Raw genomic sequence first — 22973 nt, forward strand, 5'->3', positions numbered from 1 at the left:
CAAGCACTACCATCGGCGTGGATCATACTGAAGAACTCAGGAATTTTAAACACCGTGTTGTAATAGGATATCACTTTTAACCCTTGGGATACCGGAGGTTTTTTCATTTTTGTGTTTTTATTCTTGTTACCTATCTTCCTTAAGCCATAACTTTTTTTATATTTCCATTCACATAGCTGTATAAGGGATTATTTTTTTGCGGGACAACTTGTACTTTATAATTCCATCATTAATTATGGCATACAATGTAGTGGTAAGCGGTAAAAAAAAAGATCCAAATGGAATTGTAAAATAAATGCAATTCCTACAGTGTTTTACGGGTTTTGTTTGCACAGCGTTTTGTTTGCGGTGAAACTGACCCATGCCCTTCATTCTCTAGGTCAGTATGATTACAACGATACCCCATATGTATAGGTTTTTTATGTCTAAATAGTGAAAAAATAACTGTAAACTTTGATTATTTTTTTTCTAAATGAACAGATTCGGACCCCCATCCTCTACTGAGCTATGTCTGGTCTTATTTTTTGTGGGATAATCTTTAGGTTTTTATAGATTCCATTTTGGAGTGTGTGTGTGACTTTTTAATCATATTTTATAAAAAATTTTAGGAGTAAGAGAAGCAATAAAAAAAAAATGGCCATTTTGACCCTTTTTTTGAATTATGCCATTCACCGTATTGGAAAAATACTTTAATAGTGCAGGAATTTTCAGTCATGGTGATACTTTTGATATTTTTATGTAGGTATTTATATTTTTATTATGCGGAAAGGGGTGTGATTTATACTTTTATATTTTTTATTTTTTTATATATTTTTAATATTTTTTATTTTTTTGTAATGATTTTGAAGTTCATATATGAGCCTACAAATTCTATTTTAATTTTTTATTTTTATTTTGAACTGTCATGTATTTTTAAACTGGACTTATTGAGAAGTGTTCATTTCTTATGTTGGCCTGCCATCTGGTGGCCAAAATAAGAATTGCACTTTGAATGTTCTCAGCTTCTTTAGTGAGAATAAGCCCATTTAAATCATTTACCAGTGTCCCCATTTGTGCTTCTGGGTTTTTGTGCATTTAGATGTCACTTGATCACGGCGTCTAAAGCCTTTAATTACCTCAATCGGCATTATTGCTGATCACGGTAATTAGCCTAAGGTCTCTGCTATCACATGTGAGCGGGTGCCATGTTTGCTCATCGCTACAGTGCCATACATGTACGGCGCTGATAGCAAAAGGGTTATCACAATTGAAGCTTCTGATTACTTCATCAAAGGTCCTTTGGTAGGTCCTGAAAGAAGAAGAAAGAAGAAGATGCCGGCTGCGCAAACAAGTGGATGAGGTAAGTTATTATAATTTTTTTTTAAACCCCTCATGCTGTGTTTTAGTAAGCATTCTGTATTAAGAATGCTATTACCATATTTTTCCTTATAACCATGTTATAAGATAAAATAATACAGTAATTTGACTTTAATCAATTTACTAACATCCTCTCCTAGCAACCATGCATGAAAATTGCATTGCATCCACACTTGTTTGCGGATGCTTGCGATTTTCTCACATCCTGATTAATTTCTATTGGGCCTGCGTTGCGTGAAAACCGCAGAATATAGAACATGCTGCGATTTTCACGCAAGGCACAAGTGATGTGTGAAAATCACTGCTCATCTGCACAGCCCCATTGAAGTGAATGGGTCCAAATTCAGTGCAGGTGCAATGCGTTCAAATCACGCATTGCACTCAGTGTCGGACTGGGGTACCTAGGGCCCACCAGTAAAATTTATTTTGGGGGACCACCATACAGATACATTCAAGTATAATAAATAATCTAACGCGTTTTTTATATGAACATAGGCTGGTTGAGGTGCCGTAAATTGATTATATGTATGTAGTGCAGTAAGTCTACTGTATTATGTGCTACTAGTGCAGGGGGTGGGAGACTAGGGGCCCACCTTGCTCAGGGGCCCACCGGAGGATTCCCCTATACCACTGTGGGCCAGTCCGAGCCTGTACACAATATACAGTCATATATGTCATACAGTGTCAGACTGGGGTACCTAGGGCCCACAGTAAAAATTATTTGGCGGCCCATCGTACGGTTACATTCAAATATAATAAATATTTAACAATTTTTTTATATGAACATAGGCTGGTTGAGGTGCTGTACATTGAAAATATGTATGTAGTGCAGTAAGTCTACTGTGTTATGTGCCACTTGTGCAGGGGGTGGGAGACTAGGGGCCCACCTTGCTCAGGGGCCCACCGGGGGATTCCCCTGTACCCCTGTGGGCCAGTCCGAGCCTGATTGCACTTGTGTGGAATTCTCGCTCGTGTGAAAGGGGCTTAAGGCCTCTTTCACATGAACAATACGGATTAGGTTTTAAGGCCTCTTTCACATGAACAATATGGATTAGGTCCGGATGCGTTCAGGTTGTGTTCAGTGAAATTCGCACCATTTTGCAAGCAAATTCAGTCAGTTTTGTCTGCAATTGCGTTCAGTTGCTCTTTTTGTTCCGCATGTGTGCAATGCGTTTTGATTGATAAAAACCAGAAGAACTGATGTGTGAAAAAAAACGCTCATATACACAGACCCATTGAAATGAATGGGTCAGGATTCAGTGCAGGTGCTATGCGTTGACTTCACGCTTTGCACCCGCACAAAAAACTTGCTTGTTTGCAAGGGGCCTAAAAGCAGTTAATAATGCAGATTTGCCAGGTGGTGTACATCATGCCACCACTGTAATGTATAGCAATGGAAGATTGTTCTCTGGAGTGAAGAATTAGATTTTATTATCTGACAGTCTGAAGACCCAGTTTGAATCGAATGCTATCAACTGGAATAAATAAACCCATACTTACTATAAGTTGGAGTAAACTTGGACCAAGCAGTCTTAAAATGCATCAGATTTATCACAGTGGCTCAGGTTCTGTGATAAAACTGGTGCATATTTAAACGAAGTGTATATCAGCTATTGATTGATTGCTTTAGTTTGCACAACTTTAGTTTGGTTTCTCCAACTAAATTTTTTCACAATTTGGTGCAATTTGATGAATTTTAAGCCTGTCCTCTTCCCTATGAAGTTAGGCCACTTGCACGGATGCTTTCATGGTGCGTTCAGGAAAACTTGCACCATTTTGCAAGCAAGTTCAGTCAGTTTTGTCTGCAATTGCGTTCAGTAGTGCAATTTGTTTTGCAGATTTACAAACAACGTCTCTTAGCATCCATCAGCGAAAAACGCATCACATCCCCCAAAATCTCACATCTTGCTTGCAGATGCGATGTGTTTTTTACGCAGCCCCATTCACTTCTTTGGGGCCAAGGCTGCTTGAAAAACACAGAATATAGAACATGCTGTGATTTTCACGCAATGCGCAAGTGATGTGTGAAAAACAACGCTCATGTGCACAGACCCACTGAAATGAATGGGTCCGGATTAAGTGCGGGCGTAATGAGTTTGCATCACGCATTGCGCCTGCGTGGAAAACTAGCTTGTGTGAAAGGAGCCTTATACTCTTTCCTCTAAGCCCCACACCTATGTATTTTAGCAAGTCTAAAGTACAGTCAGGTCCATAAATATTGGGACATCAACACAATTCCAAAATTTGTGGCTCTATACACCACCACAATGGATTTGAAATGAAACAAATACGATGTGCTTTAACTGCAGACTGTCCGCTTTAATTTGAGGGTATTTACATCTAAATCAGGTGAACGGTGTAGGAATTACAACAGTTTGCATATGTGCCTCCCACTTGTTAAGATACCAAAAGTAATGGGAGAGAATAATAATCATAAACCAAACTTTCACTTTTTAATACTTGGTTGCAAATCATTTGCAGTCAATTACAGCCTGAAGTCTGGAACACATAGATATCACCAGATGATGGGTTTCATCCCTGGTGATGCTCTGCCAGGCCTCCACTGCAACTGTCTTCAGTTCCTGCTTGATCTTAGGTCATTGTCCATCTGCACTGTGAAGTGCTGTCCAATGAGTTCTGAAGCATTTGGCTGAATATGAGCAGATAATATTGCCCGAAAAACTTCAGAATTCATCCTGCTGCAGAATTCATATGCCAACGTTATGACACTACCACCACCATGCTTCACTGATGAGGTGGTATGCTTTGGATCATGAGGAGTTCCTTTCCTTCTACATACTCTTCTCTTGCCATCACTCTGGTATAAGTTGATCTTGGTCTCATCTGTCCTTAGGATGTTGTTCCAGAAAATTAAAGGCTTTTTTAGATATTGTTTGGCAAACCCTATTCTGGCCTTCCTGTTTTTGAGGCTCACCAATATTTTACATCTTTGGGTGAACCCTCTGTATTCACTCTGGTGAAGTCTTCTCTTGATTGTTGACTTTGACACACATACACCTACCTCCTGGAGTGTGTTCTTGATTTGGCCAACTGTTGTGAAGGTTTTTTTCTTCATCAGGGAAATAATTCTTCGGTTATCCACCAGAGTTGTTTTCCGTGGTCTCCCAGGTCTTTTGGTGTTGCTGAGCTCACCGGTGTGTTTCTTCTTTTTAAGACTGTTCCAAACAGTTGTTTTGGCCACGCCTAATGATAACCCCCTATCTCTCTGATGGGTTTGTTTTTGTTTTTTCAGCCTTATGATGGCTTGCTTCACTGATAGTGTCAGCTCTTTGGATCTCATCTTGAGAGTTGACAGCAACAGATTCCAAATGCAAATAGCACACTTGAAATTAACTCTGGACCTTTTATCTGCTCATTGAAATGGGGATACTGAGGGAATAACACACACCTGGCCATGGAACAGCTGAGAAGCCAATTGTCCCATTACTTTTGGTTCCTTAACAAGTGGGAGGCACATATGCAAACTGTTGTAATTCCTACACCGTTCACCTGATTTGGATGTAAATACCCTCAGATTAAAGCTGACAGTCTGCAGTTAAAGCACATATTGTTTGCTGTATTTCAAATCCATTGTGGTGGTGTATAGAGCCAAACATTTTAGAATTGTGCTGATGTCCCAATATTTTTGGACCTGACTGTAATTGAACAAAGACTGCCAAATAGAGAGAGTTTATTTAGACAGATTTCAGACACAAACACATTAGAAAATTAGGGCAATAAGGTCTACTGTTAAATTTAGTAGAGACAGATTATATAATGAGGCTGTTTTTTAGGGATAGGGCCTTCAGACCCCTGATTTCCATTGAAAGGCAACACTAATGCGTCAGCAAATACATTTTAGACAATTCTGTGTAACTTTGTGGCAATGGTTTAAGGAAGGCTTTTTCTTGGTGTCAAGTTAGCAAAAACTGCAACAATCAGGATCAATTTTCCCTCGTTGAATAAAAAGAGGAAAAAATTAAAATTTAGTAGTTTAGATTTTTTTTATTGATGACATATGAGTAGTAGTATACATTTTCATTACTAAAAAGAAACATACTCACTCACAAACACACACATTGAAAATTGGATCAAAGACTAATTTTTAATGAGACCCAACACATTTTGCTTTATATTTTACAAACATCATTACAACTGTATGAATGAGGCCTTAGACTATGCTTACATCAGTGGTATAGCTTCTGCCTCTAATGGAACCCACAGTATTGTGATGGATAACAGACACTAGAAGCATCAAACAAACCTCATTGATGAGCTACCCATTTTACCCATCAAAAACACTCAACTCTATGACAGCTTCTGATGTAGATCTGAACAAAGCCTAATACAGTTTTATCAGACATTTCATCAGCAGTTAGCTTGATGCTTTTTTATTTTAAGCCACTTGGTGTTTTCAAGATGTCTCCTTTCATGTCAGAAGTACTTTCGATAACAACATTTTTATGCTCTAGGAATGCAGTTTTAATCAATAGTTCAGTGAAGCTTAGAACATGAGTAAGGTCTTAAAGAAAACATATAAATTTAGTGAATTATCTCCTAGCCTTACTACTGGGAATTTGTAGACGATTGGATCCCTTTGTTTTTGGATGCACTGTTTGAAAATCTATAAATAACATTTCACTTTGTTCTCAAGAAACCAGAAGAATTAAATTATTTTTGGCTCGAGGCTTCAGCAAAGCACCACAATCAAAGCTAGTTCATAATATGTTCTGCTATATCCTCATTTTTAAAAACATTTAGAGCTAGTATCTTGTTAAATGATTTATATTTAGTGGCAGCTAGTTACCTGATCTAATTTCTATTTTGTCTTTTAATGATTCTTTAATGAATGCAAATATTAACTATTGAATAGCATATATATGAGAATACAATCTAATTAATTGTAATTATAATTATTTATACAAAACAATCTATTCTTTTGGATAATTTTGGCAAATTATATTTTATTTGAAAAATGTCTTTCGTTGCTTGATTCGTGTTTGTCCTGTTGTTCCACGGGCTGATAGTGGAGAAACATCTGTTTGGTGGTCAATTTACATTTTTTCCTTCCCAATCTCCCACAACTGGCATTCTAATGCTGTTCCTGTTCCTGCCACATTCCATTTTTTGATCTTGGCTCAGCACACACAAAATTGCTTTGAATGTCAGCTCAAAAACTGCTTGCCTCCTCCCAAAAAACTGCCAGAGTCAGATATTAGTGAATTGGTGATGCCGCTAATAATGTGGGTGAAGCAGGCCAAAATTGTGCCAGAGCTAAGCTCGCCTGCCTCTAGCTCGATGTTGAATTTGAAATTATCTACCTGGCAGTTTTTATCCATGCTGCCAAAAGACAAAAGCATTGCCCTATGCAAGATCTGCAAGAGTAAAATAATATATGGGAAGTCAAAGACAAATATAGGCACTGCAGCCTATCCTTATTCTAGTTCTCTTTGCGGAAGCCAGCCCATATCCACATGCAGTAATTTGTCCTTGTCATTCTGGAATGTTATATATAAAGACAAAACTGGAAAAGGTCCAAAGTATTCATATTTTCATGCTGTACCAAGGAAGAATAGACTGTATTATCTATGACACATTTTAAGTGCCTGGCGCATTTTTTTTATGTACAGTACACCAAAGAACATTTTATAAATTTGCTCTGATCTATTTCCTTAAGAGTCAATATATAACTTAAATGCTTTTTCTGAAATATAAAATGGAGAAAATTGCATAAAATGACTGTAGAGATATATTTACAAAAAAAAAAAAAAAATACCCCAGTGTTCTGGTGCTTTCTACTGGGTTTTGCTTACCCAGCCGCAATAATGATATACCTCACCACCCACACGATCGTTGCAAACACTGAGGCAAGTGATTGGCTGCATTGATCATGTGGGTGGACAGGCATATCATGCAGAAGGGTAAACAAAGATTGGTGGGGAGCTCTGGAGCAGCAGTGGATTTATCAGGTGAATATAGATAGGTTCCTTTGTTGTTTTATGTAATTTCTCCAATTTTGTCTATTTTCTCACTCTGGGAAATCTCTTTAATACCATGGTAAGGTACATTACATCCAGGCACTATCCTGTTACAAATGAATAAACTGCTACTTAATGTGTAATAGATTTTTTTTTTAAACCCAAGGGCTCTTTACTATGTTAGGCCTCATGCACACAACCGTAGTTGTGGTCCGCATCCAAGCTGCAGTTTGTGCGGCTCAGATGAGGACCCATTCACTTTGTTCCATGGCTCCGCAAAAAAAAAATATAGCATGTCCTATTCTTGTCCATGATGTGGACAAAAATAGGCATGTCCACAATGGGCGGCCCTTTACGTTCCGCAAATTGCGGAAGGCACACGGGCGACTTCCGTTTTTTGCGGATCCGCGGTTTGCAGACCGCAAAAAAAGGCATGGTCGTGTGCATGAGGCCTAAATGCAAGTATTACAAGACCCAAAAAAGAACGAAAATAAAAACATATGACAAAAACACAGATTGTTTATGGCTAATTTGTCTTTTTTGAGAAATTTACTAAGTATAGTTATTGTTCTTTAAATATACCGTTGTAATTGGGATTAGAACATTAACATTCACATTATTTCATATTTTTAATTCCAAGTACTCGCTGTTCAGCTCATAATATTGTCTATGTATTGGCAACTGCACAAATCACCCATAAGCAAATTTTTTAAAAAGTTGTAGACGCCTATTCAGTCCACTGACAGAGTTGTACAGGAGATAAGTGATTTATGAAAAACATTTAGTCTCACCAGGATGTTTTGCACCCCCAATGGGGTATCCCAGAAGCTGAGGGTACTTTCCCTGCTTCTTGATTGATGGGGCCAGCCCTGACAATCTTTGTCCTGTGCTGCTGCTCATAGTAGTGGAGCTAGCGCAGAGGTCCTGCTTCCAATACATTTCCAGTCGCTTAATTGAAAGGCGAGCCTCTGCACTTGTGCCACTACCCAAAGCAGCGGAGCAGAAGGGAAATTGTCAGGGCAAGACATCTCAGCTGGAATTGCTAATTGAAAATGAGTGACACATAATACTTGATTTCAGTTATAGTGGTTATGCAGGGAAACAAATGTTTCTGCATTCATCCAGTGATTTATTTATTTTTAAATTTTTAATATTTTTTTTATACCCCTGGCAAATTTTGACTTAAAGTTACTTTTATTCAACCAGCAAGTAATTTTTTGACGGGAAATGACATAGGTGTCTCCCAAAAGATAATAGGACGATGTACGAGAGGCATTATTGTGGAAAAAAAAAAAAAAACATTTCTCAGCTTTTATTTACATTTGAGCGAAAAGTGTCCAGTCCAAAATTATTCATACCCTCAATAATCAATAGAAAAGCCTTTATTGGCTATTACAGCAATGAAACGCTTCCTATAATTGCAGCCCAGCTTTTTGCATGTCTCCACAGGTATTTTTGCCCATTCATCTTTAGCAATGAGCTCCAAATCTTTCAGGTTGGAGGGTCTTCTTGCCATCACCCTGATCTTTAGCTCCCTCCACAGATTCTCAATTGGATTCAAGTCTGGACTCTGGCTGGGCCACTCCAAAACGTTAATGTTGTTGTCTACTAACCATTTCTTCACCACTTTTGCTGTGTGTTTTGGGTCATTGTCATCCTGAAATGTCCACTGGTGCCCAAAGCCAAGTTTCTCTGCAGACTGCCTGATGTTGTCATTGAGAATGCTCATGTATTGCTCTTTTTTCATGGTGTAGTTTACTGTGATTAGGTTCCCTAGTCCATTGGCTGAAAAACACCCCCAAAGCATTAGGTTCCCACCACCATGTTTGACAGTGGGGATGGTGTTCTTTGGGTTGAAGGCTTCTCCTTTTTTACACCAAATGAAGGAAACATCATTGTGCCCAAACAATTACATTTTTGTTTCATCTGACCATAACACAGAAGACCAGAAGTCTTCTTCTTTGTCCAGATGAGATTTTGCAAAGGCCAAGCAAACTTGTGTGTGCCTTATCTGGAGAAGTGCTGTCCTCCTTGGTCTGCATTGTGCAGTGTCCGTTGGATTGTCTCCCTTGAGACATTGCCACCAGCAGAGCCCAGATTCAGCAGGATGGCCTTGGTGGTGATCCTTGGATTCTTTTTCACCTCTCTAACCATCCTCCTGGCCAGCACAGGTGTCACTTTTGGCTTCCGACCACGTCCTCTGAGATTTTCCACAGTGTGGAACATCTTGCATTTTTTGCTAACATGTGAATAAAAGATGAGAAATGTTTTATTTTTATTTTTTTCCCCACAATAATGCCTCTTGTACATCATCTTATTATCTTTTAGGAGACACCTATGTCATTTCCCATCAAAAAATTACTTGCTGGTTGAATAAAAGTAACTTTAAGTCAGAATTTTCAGGGGTATGAATAATTATGGGCAGCACTGTAGCTGTCATTGTTTTTTTGTTTTTTTTAATAAATATTCAAGTAATATTTCAACTTACAACTTTGAGCCAATCAGGGCAAGTCCTCACTCTCTTTCAGCAATTGTGATCCTTTATCTTCATCCTCCTTCCTGTTTTCCCCACCAATTTTCTCACTCATTTGTTTGGCAGACAACTTTTTGTGAGATTTTGTAACAAATACAAGACATTTAGAATCAATTCACTTTTCTCTAATTCGATATACACCGTTGTATTCTGGTATATTACAATAAAAGGAGAGTTGCTACTGTAAAGTCATGTATAAACAATGACTAAATTGCAGATTATCTGGATCAACAAAGAGTTAGAAAATTAGATAAAGACTTCCCTCTGCATGCAGTAACGATGAAGTACAGTACAGATATGTTCTTTCTATCTTTCCTCTTGGTTTCATATAGTGCAACATGTGTGGTGAGGGATAACCAGCTTTGAAAAAGAAACATGATTTCACAATACTCTGATGGGAAGTGCTATATATGTCTATGTGTGGCCACCTGGTGGTTGCAATCTAGAGTGCAGGCTGTTGAGGGCTTTGGTGGAATGTTATAATATTATGTATCATTAAAATGTGGAGTCCTTAACAATATTTATCTAAAGTTAAGAGTTGATATATTTCTTGGCTACCAGACACACAGTTATGGTTGTTCACATTCTCTGAGGCATGCAACAGAGTGAATACATGTGCAATAATTGATATTTATCTTGAAGATTTATTTATTTGAAACTATTTATTAAAACCTAGTCAACCCTTTTAATAGCTAAATGCAATAGGAAGATAGGTTGGAGACATCAGGGGTTAATACATTCACAAAAGCTCTTATTGCAAAAACTTATTCAAGTATATTTGAACTTAGGGCATTTTTACTGTTTAAACATGACTTGATATTCAAACATCTTAAAGAATTATGCACATAATACAAGTGAAAGTAATTATATATTGTATTATCCGTAGGGTCTCCGTACAGGGATAAAATAACCATAGCCATTTTGCAGCTGCAAGAAGAGGGAATTCTCCATATGATGAAAGAGAAATGGTGGAGAGGCAATGGTTGCCCAGAAGAAGAGAGTAAAGAAGCTAGTGCTCTAGGAGTACAAAATATTGGTGGCATTTTTATAGTTTTAGCTGCTGGACTGGTGCTTTCTGTTTTTGTTGCTGTTGGAGAATTCTTGTACAAGTCAAAAAAAAATGCTCAGCTCGAAAAGGTAAGCTTTCATGAGAAATCATCAATGCTATATATTTTATAAAATGATGTCATATAAAATATGCTAAATGGAAAAAAATAATTTACATTTATATACTGTAGATATTTTTATGGAAACTGTTTTATTTAACTAAAATAAAGTACATTTGTCTTACTTTATGACTACAGGTCTATAAAAGTTTAAATTCAATCATTAAGAAAAATAGTAAAATAAAGAGTCAACATGTCATTGAAAAGGTCAATGTTCATGCTGATATTCTATACCATATGCTACTTTTGCAGTAAGTCTTTAAAGTACTTTCTCCACACACATAAAAAAAAAAAAACTAAAAAAAATGCACGTCTATCGCCTATCCACATGATAAATGTATGATTGCTGGCGAGCCGACTTCTGGGACCTTATTGATTACAAGAGCAGGGGTTTCATTTCCTGTGTTGAATAGAGGGGTGGTAACACATATGCACTACTTCTCCACTCAATGTCTGTAAGACACGTTTTTCCATTTATTTTATCACTGAAGCAACCATTATTGCAATATTGGCAAGCTGATATATTTGGAATCAAGACTATAAAACCACCTAGGACAAAGTGTTTTTATACAAATGGCCAAATGATTAAATGTTAATGAACTATTGTGGGACTTAATAAAATTGTAAATACATTTCTTTAAAATGATTTGTTATAGAAAAACATCTAAAAACATATAGAAACCTTGAAATGTGGCAACATAAAAATATATTATTTGTTTAAGTGTTTTTGTTCATAATAAATAACACATATAAACTTATATAAAATGGTATTGCTTTAATTGTGTCAACCAAGAGAATAAAGTTTTGATATTATATATACACTGTGACAAAGGCTATAAAAACAGCATTTTTGAATATAAGGGTGTTTATTTATAAAGGTCCTATGCTAGAAAACAGGATTTAAAAAAAAATGTTTTTTTGAGAAAAATTGGCATCCTATGCTGCCCTGGCCACTTTCTTCAAAGAGTAGTGGCAGGCATAGCATGGACATGGCCATCTTAATTTATGACACTTTTCTAGCTTAAGTGACCCCCCCTCCTTCCCAGTAATCAAAATGTGTCAGTTAATAGGAATAAAAAAAGTTCCAAGATAACACTCAACTTTTTCTACTTTCAAATGTATTCTTTATGAAACCAGGATGTTGAGATGGCATACTCATCAGATTATCAATAAAGTTACTATTATTATACCGTATATCTAATCTCCTTTGATCTTTTCCATCCCTCAGAATGTGACTGTGACTAATTCTTGGTGCCACACCCCAATAAAGTCAAATTCTCACAGGTAACTCAATAAACCTTTAAATTAAGTATATTTACATGAAATAAAATATATTTAATAAAGTTTTTGGCAGCTTTCATTGTTTATCTTATAATGATCAGAAGAAAAGGAAACAGTGAAAGCAGCACATTGATAACATAACTAGAATTCATTGAATATGTATAATCTGCCATCATAATATAGATGTTTGGTGAGTTACCAGTGAACATTTTGCTTTAATGAAGTGTAATATATAAAAAAAAATATATTTTATTTTCATATTTTATGTTAAGTAGCTTGAAAGAAATGTATATTTATTTTAACCCTTTATAAATTGTCCACCAGGTTTCTCACTGACCTGACCAGAGATTGCAGTCAGCCCCAAGGACGTATGAAGAACTTTAGGGCTGTCTTCTGAGTAAGTCTGCTGTTCGGGCACACTAGTGTTGCCCTAACAACAGCCTGTTGTCTACTGACAAAGAGCATATTGTATTAGCATACTGGAGTTTGCTAATACATTATAAGTCTGAAGTCATTAAATATTAATCCTATAATGGAATTTGAAAAAAATATTGTTAATGATATTATAAATATTAATATTAAATACTAAAAATATTATAACTTCAGCATTAAGAAATAAAATAATAATAATAATCCTACCCCCCAAAAATTGCTATTTGGTGTAAAATATATTTTGTTGTGCATACATAAAATAAAAATAAAATACACATATTTGGTATACAAAATATTATAATAACCAGAAAAATGTAATTATCAATTTATTTCATGTAAAACCTGAATGGTGCAAAAACTAAACAAAACACAACAAGTGATTTTTTTACTATATTTTCACAGCAAAAACATTATAAACAAAGCAATTCATGTACCACTGAACAACACCTAAAATAATAACATTTCTCCTGCATAATACAAGGCCTCGGGCAGCCAAGTAATTGAAGTTAAATAAATAAAAAAAGTTGGCTGCTAAAAAAAGTGGTTGCTGAAATGCAGAGAGGAAAGACATCAAAATATTCTGTTCATTAAAGGAGTTGTCTGCTTTTATAATCAGATGAGATGTTTGCAAAGAATGCAGCGCTATGTCAACAGTGAGCGGGTGTAATGATATATCCGCCACCCTCATGACTTCCATTCACTTGAAGTGAATGGAGACTGAAGAGTTGTAATTACACCTGCTCGCCATTTCAATGTAGGAAACGAGCAGGTAAACAGTGAAGAGAATGCAGCGCTTTCATGAATGCTACATTTTCTTTAAATAGTAGATTGGCGGGGGTGCTGGCAGTTGGCCGCTTGCTGATCTCATATTGATGAGCTACCTTGAGGATAGATCATCAATATTACAAAACCGGACAAACCATTTAAGGGGTTAAAAATCTTGGAGTTTTTGTGTTTCTTGTAATGTATTGTTATATAGTTTTAGGCCTTGTACAGACAGTTGTATGTGGACTAATTTTGTATTGAGGAATAAAGAAGGATAGGGTCTGTAATGTACATTCTTTGAGAGTAATTTGAGAGGAATCTGTAGTTCAGAGATTCATTAATAACTTTGGGTTTAACTTATAAAATGGGTCAAAACCCTCCATATTAGGCCCATAATGTAGTAATCAACATTTTTGTTTTAGGGCATCCATAGACACTTAATGGCTGCTGATTGTTTGTCTGACAGCTATCTTTCTGGATTCCCCCATACACATACATGTTTGGCTTTATTTTTTATATATTTTTGTCAACTCTTTTTTATATTTTTTTTACAAATTTCTCTCTTTCTCCTCCCTCTTTTAAGCTCTTGAACGCAATGACAGCAATAAAAAATATAATTAGGATGACAATGGCATATATAGCTATGGCTAAATGCACGGTTGATGGTGTTAACAAACAGCATGTTTAACCCCTTAGGGACACAGCCTTATTTCACCTTAAGGACCAGGCCATTTTTTGCAAATCTGACCAGTGTCAATTTAAGTGCTGATAACTTTAAAACGCTTTGACTTATCCAGGCCATTCTGAGTTTTTTCGTCACATATTGTACTTCATGACACTGGTAAAATGAAGTAAAAAAAAATATTTTTTTCATAAAAAAATACCTAATTTACCAAAAATCTGGAAAAATGTGCAAATTTCAAAGTTTCAGTTTCTCTACTTCTGTAATACATAGTAATAACCCCAAAAATTGTGATGACTTTACATTCCCATATGTTCATGTTTGAATTATTTTGGGAATGATATTTTATTTTTTGGGGATGTTACAAGGCTTAGAAGGTTAGAAGCAAATTTTGACATTTTTCAGAAATTTACAAAAACCCAATTTTTAGGGACCACTACAGGTCTGAAGTCACTTTGCGAGGCTTACATAATAGAAACCACCCAAAAATGACCCCATTCTAGAAACTACACCCCTCAAGGTATTCAAAACTGATTTTACAAACTTTGTTAACCCTTTAGGTGTTGCACAAGAGTTATTGGCAAATGGGGATGAAATTTGAGAATTTCATTTTTTTTACCTAATTTTCAATTTTAACCCATTTTTTCCCACTAACAGAGCAAGGGTTAACAGCCAAACAAGACTGTATCTTTATTTCCCTGACTCTGCCACTTGGTTTTTGGAAGGCAGATTTTGCTGGACTGGTTTATTTACACCATGTCCCATTTGAAGCCCCCCTGATGCACCCCTAGAGTAGAAAATCCATAAAAGTGACCCCATCTAAGAAACTAAACCCCTCAAGGTATTTAAAACTGATTTTACAAACTTTGTTAACCCTTTAGGTGTTGCACAAGATTTAATGGAAAATAGAGATACAATTTCAAAATTTCACTTATTTGGCAGATTTTCCATTTTAATATTTTTTTTCCAGTTACAAAGCAAGGGTTAACAGCCAAACAAAACTCATTATTTATGGCCCTGATTCTGTAGTTTACAGGAACACCCCATATGTGGTCGTAAACTGCTGTACGGGCACACGGCAGGGCGCAGAAGGAAAGAAATGCCATACGGTTTTTGGAAGGCAGATTTTGCTGGACTGTTTTTTTTTTACACCATCTCCCATTTGAAGCCACCCTGTTGCACCCCATGAGTAGAAAATTCAAAAAAGTGACCCCATTTTAGAAACTACTCAGTTTTGTTGGTACTAGTTTAGGGTACATATGATTTTTGGTTGCTCTATATCATAGTTTTTGTGCGGCAAGGTAACAAGAAATAGCTTTTTTGGCAACGTTTTCTTTTTTTTGTTATTTACAACATTCATCTGACAGGTTAGATCATGTGGTAATTTTATAGAGCAGGTTGTCACAGACACAGTGATACCTAATTTGTATACAATTTTTTTTTTATTTATGTAAGTTTTACACAATGATTTCATTTTTAAAACAAAACAAAAATGTTTTATCTTAAGTAGGGTCTCATTTTTTGCGGGATGAGATGATGGATTGATTGGCACTATTTTGGGGTGCATATGACTTTTTTATCGCTTGCTATTACACTTTTTGTGATGTAAGATGACTGGAGGTATATTAGGCGGTCAGTGAATAACAATTTGACTGCAGGCAAGTGGAGTACAGGCCCCAAACATTAGGCATTCACCAGACAGAAAAGAACAAGTATATTAGACGGTCAGTGCAAAACAATTTTATGGCTTTTTTTACACCGTTTTATTATTTTATTTTTTACGGTGGTCACCTGAGGGGCTAGGTCATGTGATATTTTTATAGAGCCGGTCGATACGGACGCGGCAATACCTAATATGTATACTTTTATTTATTTATGTAAGTTTTACACAATTATTTCATTTTTGAAACAAAAAAAAAATCATGTTTTAGTGTTTCCATAGTCTAAGAGCCATAGTTTTTTCAGTTTTTGGGCAATTATCTTGGGCAGGGTATGATTTTTGTGGGATGAGATGACGGTTTGATTATTACATTTTTGGCATACATGCAACTTTTTTGATCACCTTTATTACCTTTTTTGGGAAGTAAGGTGGGCAAAATTTCAATTTCAGCATAGTTTTTTATTTTTTATTTTTATGGCGTTCACTGTTCGGGTAGAGTAACATGACCGTTTTATATATCAGGTCGTTACGGACGCGGCGATACCAAACATGTGTAGGGAATTTTATTTTTATTTTCATTTTTAATCAGTGATAAATGTGTTTTTTTATTTTTACCTTTTTTCACTTTTTTTTTACTTTTTTTGACCCAGACCCACTTGGTTCTTGAAGATCCAGTGGGTCTGATGTCTGTATAATACAGTACAGTACACTATATAGTGTTTTGTACTATATTTTACTTACACTTTGTCTGAACAGATCTATGCCTTTAGCACAGATCTGTTCAGGACCATGGACAGCAGGATGCCTGAGAAGGCATTCTGTTGCCATGGGAACCTTCCCTGTATGCCCAGTTGTGGCCACAACTGCGCAGACGGGGAAGGGTAAGGAGGGGGGCTCCCTCCCTCTGTCACCGCATCCTGTCTGGGGGCTGAAAAGGCACAGCAGTTCCCCGATGGGAGAGGGAGGGAGCCCCCTCTTACTGTTAACCTTTTTTATACCGCGGTCCATACGGACCACGGTATGGAAAGGGTTAAACGGCTGACATCGCATCACAGATGTCAGCCATTTATACCAGGGTGTCAGCAATGTGCTGACACCCTGGTATACCCACTGGCCACCAACGATTATTCAAAGGGAGGCGGGCGGGAAATCGTGATCCCGCCTGCCGCACCACCCGCCTCCCGCAGCGCCCGCACCGCCCGCAACCTGCCCCCCCTGCACCCCGCCGACATGAAATCATTCAGGGGTTGGGGGGGGAACATATATATTTTAGGCATAAAAAAGTTTCTGAAACTGCAAAAAGCGCAGCAAACCGCAGGTCTGAATTGACCTGCGGTTTGTTGCGATCGCCGACATGGGGGGGTCACGGAACCCCCCCGCACATTTAGCCGAGGTGTCTGCTCAATGATTTGAGCAGGCACTTTGTTCCGATCACCGCCGGCCAGGCGGCAGTGATCAGAACAAAAAAGCCTTGTTTTATTCAGGTAGGACTAAACCTGGGTGCTCTTCTAGAAGAGGCAGATAGTGTGAGAATCACACCAACATAAATGGGGAAGTGTGAGTGGGTCCTGGATTTCTTGCTCTGATGCTGCCTGATTGCAAAAAACATTAACTATGACTGTATTATCCCTGCCTTTAACAACTAATCCAGGTGTCCACTGTGGCATGCACCTTGGCACACAGAATGAATTGCAAAGATCTGCCAATAAGTGGTATGAAAGCAACTGCAACTCCAAAAATGCAGCCAAGTGGCAATTAAACTTGCATACCAGCAGATTGCTGAGTGTGTTTCGTGGCCACAAATTCTGTTATCAATGGCTGGCAATGGAGGGTAGGATGAGGAGGAGTAGTCTGAGTGGAAGAAGCAGTAACTCATGATAACAATAACAAGGACCCTGTACTGCACGTGGTTGCAGCCTAGCTGCTACAAAGGAGACCAGGAGAAGGAGGACAATCTTGTTGTGGTAGTTGGCGGCCATTTTTATTTTCCCATAGTAAGTGGAGATGTCACATCATGTGATGCCCACTGCTTATTTTAATCCTGCAGATGTTGCATATGGCAATGCTTTTATCTTCCACACTCCACAAAGAGCTGGTGGCAGCTGAGCTTGGCCTAGGTCCCGCAAATTTAAAACCTCTGACCACAGTATCAGCAGCATCACCAGTTCCATAGCTGACCATAATAGAGGCACATCTGGCCCTGGCAGTTCTATCAGAGGTTCTGGATATACAATGCCTCTGCATTTTATTGCCACGACCGTGGCCACCACCTTCCTCCTCTGATGTCACTACCTTTCTCAGAATCCCAATCCGGCTCTCCGGTCCTATCCAACACACAATCATCATCATCCTCACTCTCTAAACCAGTTTTATCAGACTGTCCTCATGTGCTCTTAGTCCCCAATATCTATTCCATGCTTTATATTTTCCCCAAGTGTCACCACTGTAGCTATAAGTGCAATTACTGCCACCATAATCAACGTAGCTATGCACAAAGTCCTCCACTTCTGCTGAAACTCCTCTTCAGGGCAGTTTACATACTGTCTGTTCTCACACAGGGAAATTCTCTTAACTATCTTCCATAGGACATATAGTTTTATTACCTCTTAGGATGACACTCCACTAGGAGGGAACAATTAAGACAGAGTGGATGCAACTGAAACCTTTTCTGGGGTTGCAAAGAGAAGGAGAAGGAGGAATGCAGTAAATCCTGGCTTCAAGCATAGTGACAGACTCCGAAGTGATATCCACATCATCCTGCTGTGACTAAGAGGAGGAATGATCTATCTAGTCCACAATGTCATCTTTTTTGTCTTTCCTCTATATAATAATATAGTGCCTATCAAAAGCGAGGCAGAACTGTGACATGCTACTAGTACTACTACTATTACTACTTGGATGGTTGGTGCTGCCACTAATGATAAACGAACATCGGCCAGGACGATTTGCGAACGCAATGGCGCGACCCCGATCAAATGTTCGCGGCAGGCACCATTCACTTTAATGGCAGGCGAACCTGAAAAACCTTCAGGTCATATTTGCAGCCACCAAATACTTACTAGAAGTGCACAAATGTCCCACAACATGAGAGTGGCATACTAGAGGGGGATCAATGGAAAACATTCCCCCAAAAAATATGTATTTTAATCAGGGACCATTTTTTGTTTTTTAAAGGGAAATTCTCAGAAATGTGCATTGCTGCAGCCTAGAAAATTTTTTATTTTAGGCCACGGGAGTATGGTTCTTAAAAATTAGGCATTTACCTGACATAAAAGAAATTGTGATTATGTGGCTCGAGGTACATTATGCGGTCAATGGATAAAAACTTTAATGTAGGCCACTGGAGTACAGGCCCAAACATTAGGCAAGCACCGGACAGAAAAGAACAAGTAATTATGTTGTGGCTGGAGGTACATTAGACGGTCATTGAATATCAATTTTACTACAGGCCAGTGAACTACAGGCCCCAAAAATTATTCATTCACCGTACAGAAAATAAAAATGAATAATGTGGCTGGAGGTACATTAGGCGGTCACCGTATAACAATTTTACTGTTGGCCAGTTAGATTACAAGCCACAAAAATTATTCATTAACCGTACATAAATGATCAAGTGATTATGTGGCTGGAGGTATATTAGACTGTCATTGAATATCAATACATTTCAAATAAATATGTTTAAAAGAACAAAAAATATAAAATTGGATCAAAAACATGACTAACAAAATCCCCCCTCTTGAAAAAAAATCAAAATTATAATAGTTGAAATTCGATAACACGTGGTTGTCACAGGTGTTGAATTCCACCGAGGTCCCAAACATTAGGCATTCACCGTATAGAAAAGAACAAGTAAATATGTGGCTGGAGGTATATTAGGAGGTCATTCAATATCAATTTTACTGCAGGCCAGTGTAGAACAGGCCCCAAACAATAGGCATTTATAGTACAGAAAAGAACAATTGGCCCGCCCACAGACCAATCAGAGGCGATCCTGAGAGGTGATGGATCGCTGGATGGTGATTGTTGGGGTCAAATCACACCACCATCACCATCCTGTTCCGGGTTATTGGGTCTTCAGAGACCCGAATAACCCGGAAACGCAGAAAACCGCAGGTCTGAATTGACCTGCGGTTTTCTGCGATCGCCGACATGGGGGGGGGGGGGGGTCTCAGGACCCCCCGGCGCATTTAGCCTAGGTGCCTGCTCAATGATTTGTGCAGGCACCGGGCTCCGATCACAGCCCGCCGCGCGGCGGTGATCGGAACCATACATGACGCACCGGTACGTCATGTGTCCTTAAGTACCAGGACATCATGACGTACCGGTACGTCATGTGTCCTTAAGAGGTTAATGCAGACCAGTGGCGTATAGGCCCCAAACATTATGTATTCACCATACAGAAAAAAATCAAGTGATTATGTGGCTCGAGGTATGTTAGACGGTCATTGGATATCTATTTTACTGCGGGCCAGTACAAATACATGTCAAATACATATGTTTGAAAAACAAAAAATATAAAATTGGATTAAAAGCATGGCTAACGAAATCCCCCCTCTTGGAAAAAAAAACAAATAACAATAGTTGAAATTAGATAACATGTGGTCGTCACGGGTGTTGAATTCCTCCGAGGTCCCACACAATAGGCGTTCAATGGACAGAAAAAGCCTTTTATGCCACTGTATATACATATGACAGGGACCATTATTTGTTCTTTGTGGTGGCAGATGTGTGGGCTGGCATGAGGAAATACAATTAAACGTGGTCGTCACAGGTGTTGAATTCCTCCGAGATCCATGCCTCATTAATTTTTAGGAATGTGAGGTAGTCCACACTGTCGTGAGCTAGGCAAGTGCGCTTATCGGTCACAATCTCTCAAAGCAAGGTCTGGAAATGCTGCATTCTGACAGCCCTATGTGATGCTGGTAACATGTCTGCCATTTTGTGTTTGTACTGGGGGTCTAAGTACGCTGCCACCCAGTACTGGTCCTTGCCCTTTATGCTTTTTATACAGGGGTCCCTCTTCAAACATTGGAGCGTGAAGGCCCCCATTTGCACTATATTGGAAGCGGTGGAGTGGCCTGGCTTCTGCTTGGCTTCTGCTCATCGCCCAGGAGAATGTCGTCCTCGGTCTCCTCCCCCCATACACGGACAACATCAGGGATCCCAGAAAAGATTAAAGCCTGCTCTTCCTGCTCCTCCTCCTCTCCCCAGGCACCATCCTCCTCTGACTCCTCTTCAGACACCTGCTGACTTGTCTCAGAGGGAGTAGCCCTCCCTGGAAATTCAATCAGCATTGCGTCTTCCTCATCTTCCTGCTCTTGCTCCTCGATGCACCCTCCAGAAAGAAGGCATAAGGTACAATGTCACTGATGGCGCCCTGGCTGTGACTGACCAGTTTGGCAATCTCATCAAATGGATGCAGAAGTCTGCATGCGTCGCGAGTGAGCAGCCTCTGGCACAGTGAAAAAAAAAAAAACAAGCTCCCCAGTACCTGTCCTGCCGCAGAGTTTGTACAGGTAGTCGTTAATGGCACATTTTTTATGGAGAAGCCTATCAAGCATATACAAGGTGGAGTTCCAGCGTGTCGGGCAGTAACAAATCAGATGTCTGACGAGCAAGTGGTTGTGTAAGATCTAAAATGGCCAGAGATTTTCTTGGCCTGCTTCAAGATGTCCTGGACCCCGGGGTATTTGTCAACGAACTGCTGCATGACTAAGTTCAGGACATGTGCCATGCACGGCACATGTGTCAATTTATTCACATGCATTCAGCAGATTGGCACCGTTGTCACATACCACTTTACCAACTGTCAAATTGACCAGGGTTAGCCACTGATCGGCCTGTGACCGCAGAGCTGAAAGGAGTGAATGACCAGTGTGGCTTTTGGCTACCAGGCACAACAGCCGCAGCACAGCATGGCAACATCTCATCTGGCACATCAAATAGGTTATGGGGAGCTTGGGGGTGCAGCAGAAGAGTCGGTAGCAGTAAAAAAGGAGAAGTCAGGAGGAGGAAGAAAAGGCAGGTCTGGATGCAATCCGTGGTGGTAACACCAAATCCACACGGGTACCACGGGTTACATGCTTGACGACCATAAGAAGGTTCACCCAGTGGGCAGTAAAGGTTATGTACTTTCCCTGCCCGTGTTTGCTAGATGATGTGTCTGTGGTGAGATGTATCTTGGCACCGACACTGTGTGCCAGAGATATATTAACTTGCCTCTGAACGTGGCCATATAATTCAGGGATGCCCTTCTGGGAGAAATATTTCCTTCCAGGGACCTTCCATTGCGGTGTGTGCCAATGGCCACAAATTTTCAAAAGGCCTACGAGTCCACCAGTTTATATGGCAGTAGTTTGTGGGCTAGCAGTACAGATAATCCAGCGGTCAGCCCTTGGGCAAGAGGATTATCCGGCATAATCATTTTTTTACGCTCAAACATTTGGGCCACGGAAGCCTGCCTTGTGCCAGATGAATGTGACAACGGAACGGTGGAAGAAGGAGTGGAGGACAAATGGAAGGAGGGAGGAGAAAGAGAAGAGGGAGGACGTGGTCACCAGGAAAGTGGCTTTGTGGGTTATGACGGCATTGTTCCCACTGGGCTCGGTAATGGGAGGCCAGGTGCCTTCTTAAGGCAGTCGTCCATAGGTGAGTGTTGGGCTTACCGCGACTTATATGTTGAAAGCACAGGCTGCAGATGGCAACACTATTATCAGCAGCTGACACATTAAAAAATAAGCTCACACTGCGGAGCCTTGTGTCAGCAGCCTGGGAGTGCAAGGTGTGATCGTGCATGGTGGATGGCTCGCTCCAGGTACATTTGCAGTCTGCTTTTTGCCTCCTGTGCACTGCGAGTTCTGCCTGCTTCTCCTCCTTAAGCTCCCTATCTGCTGCTCGTCTCTCCCTCTGAACTCCCCTCAGCTTCCTCTCCTGTGGGCACCCACGTGACGTCCATGGACATGTCATCATCATCACCTTCACCACCACTGACATTAGAGATTTTGGAGTAGGCAGCACCAGTGGTGACCACCCTCCTTGGGCTGATCTGGGTACTGTCGTCAGACCGCTGGGTGGCGGCCGTTGCTACCTCCTTTTCCTCATCCGATACCAATAATGGCTG

General features: G+C 39.3%; 1 protein-coding gene across 1 annotated transcript in view; it reads left to right on the top strand.

Annotated features, from left to right (window-relative positions):
• Positions 1–22973, top strand: part of GRIK2 (glutamate ionotropic receptor kainate type subunit 2) — a 1088075-nt gene that overhangs the window by 1034756 nt on the left and 30346 nt on the right. Inside the window, exon 15 of the mRNA XM_044292309.1 lies at positions 10754–11004. Within this exon, the coding sequence (XP_044148244.1) occupies positions 10754–11004 (251 nt within the window). The remainder of the gene's footprint in view (positions 1–10753; positions 11005–22973) is intronic.

Source organism: Bufo gargarizans, chromosome 4 (genome assembly GCF_014858855.1).
Source record: "Bufo gargarizans isolate SCDJY-AF-19 chromosome 4, ASM1485885v1, whole genome shotgun sequence".
Classification (NCBI taxonomy): domain Eukaryota; kingdom Metazoa; phylum Chordata; class Amphibia; order Anura; family Bufonidae; genus Bufo; species Bufo gargarizans.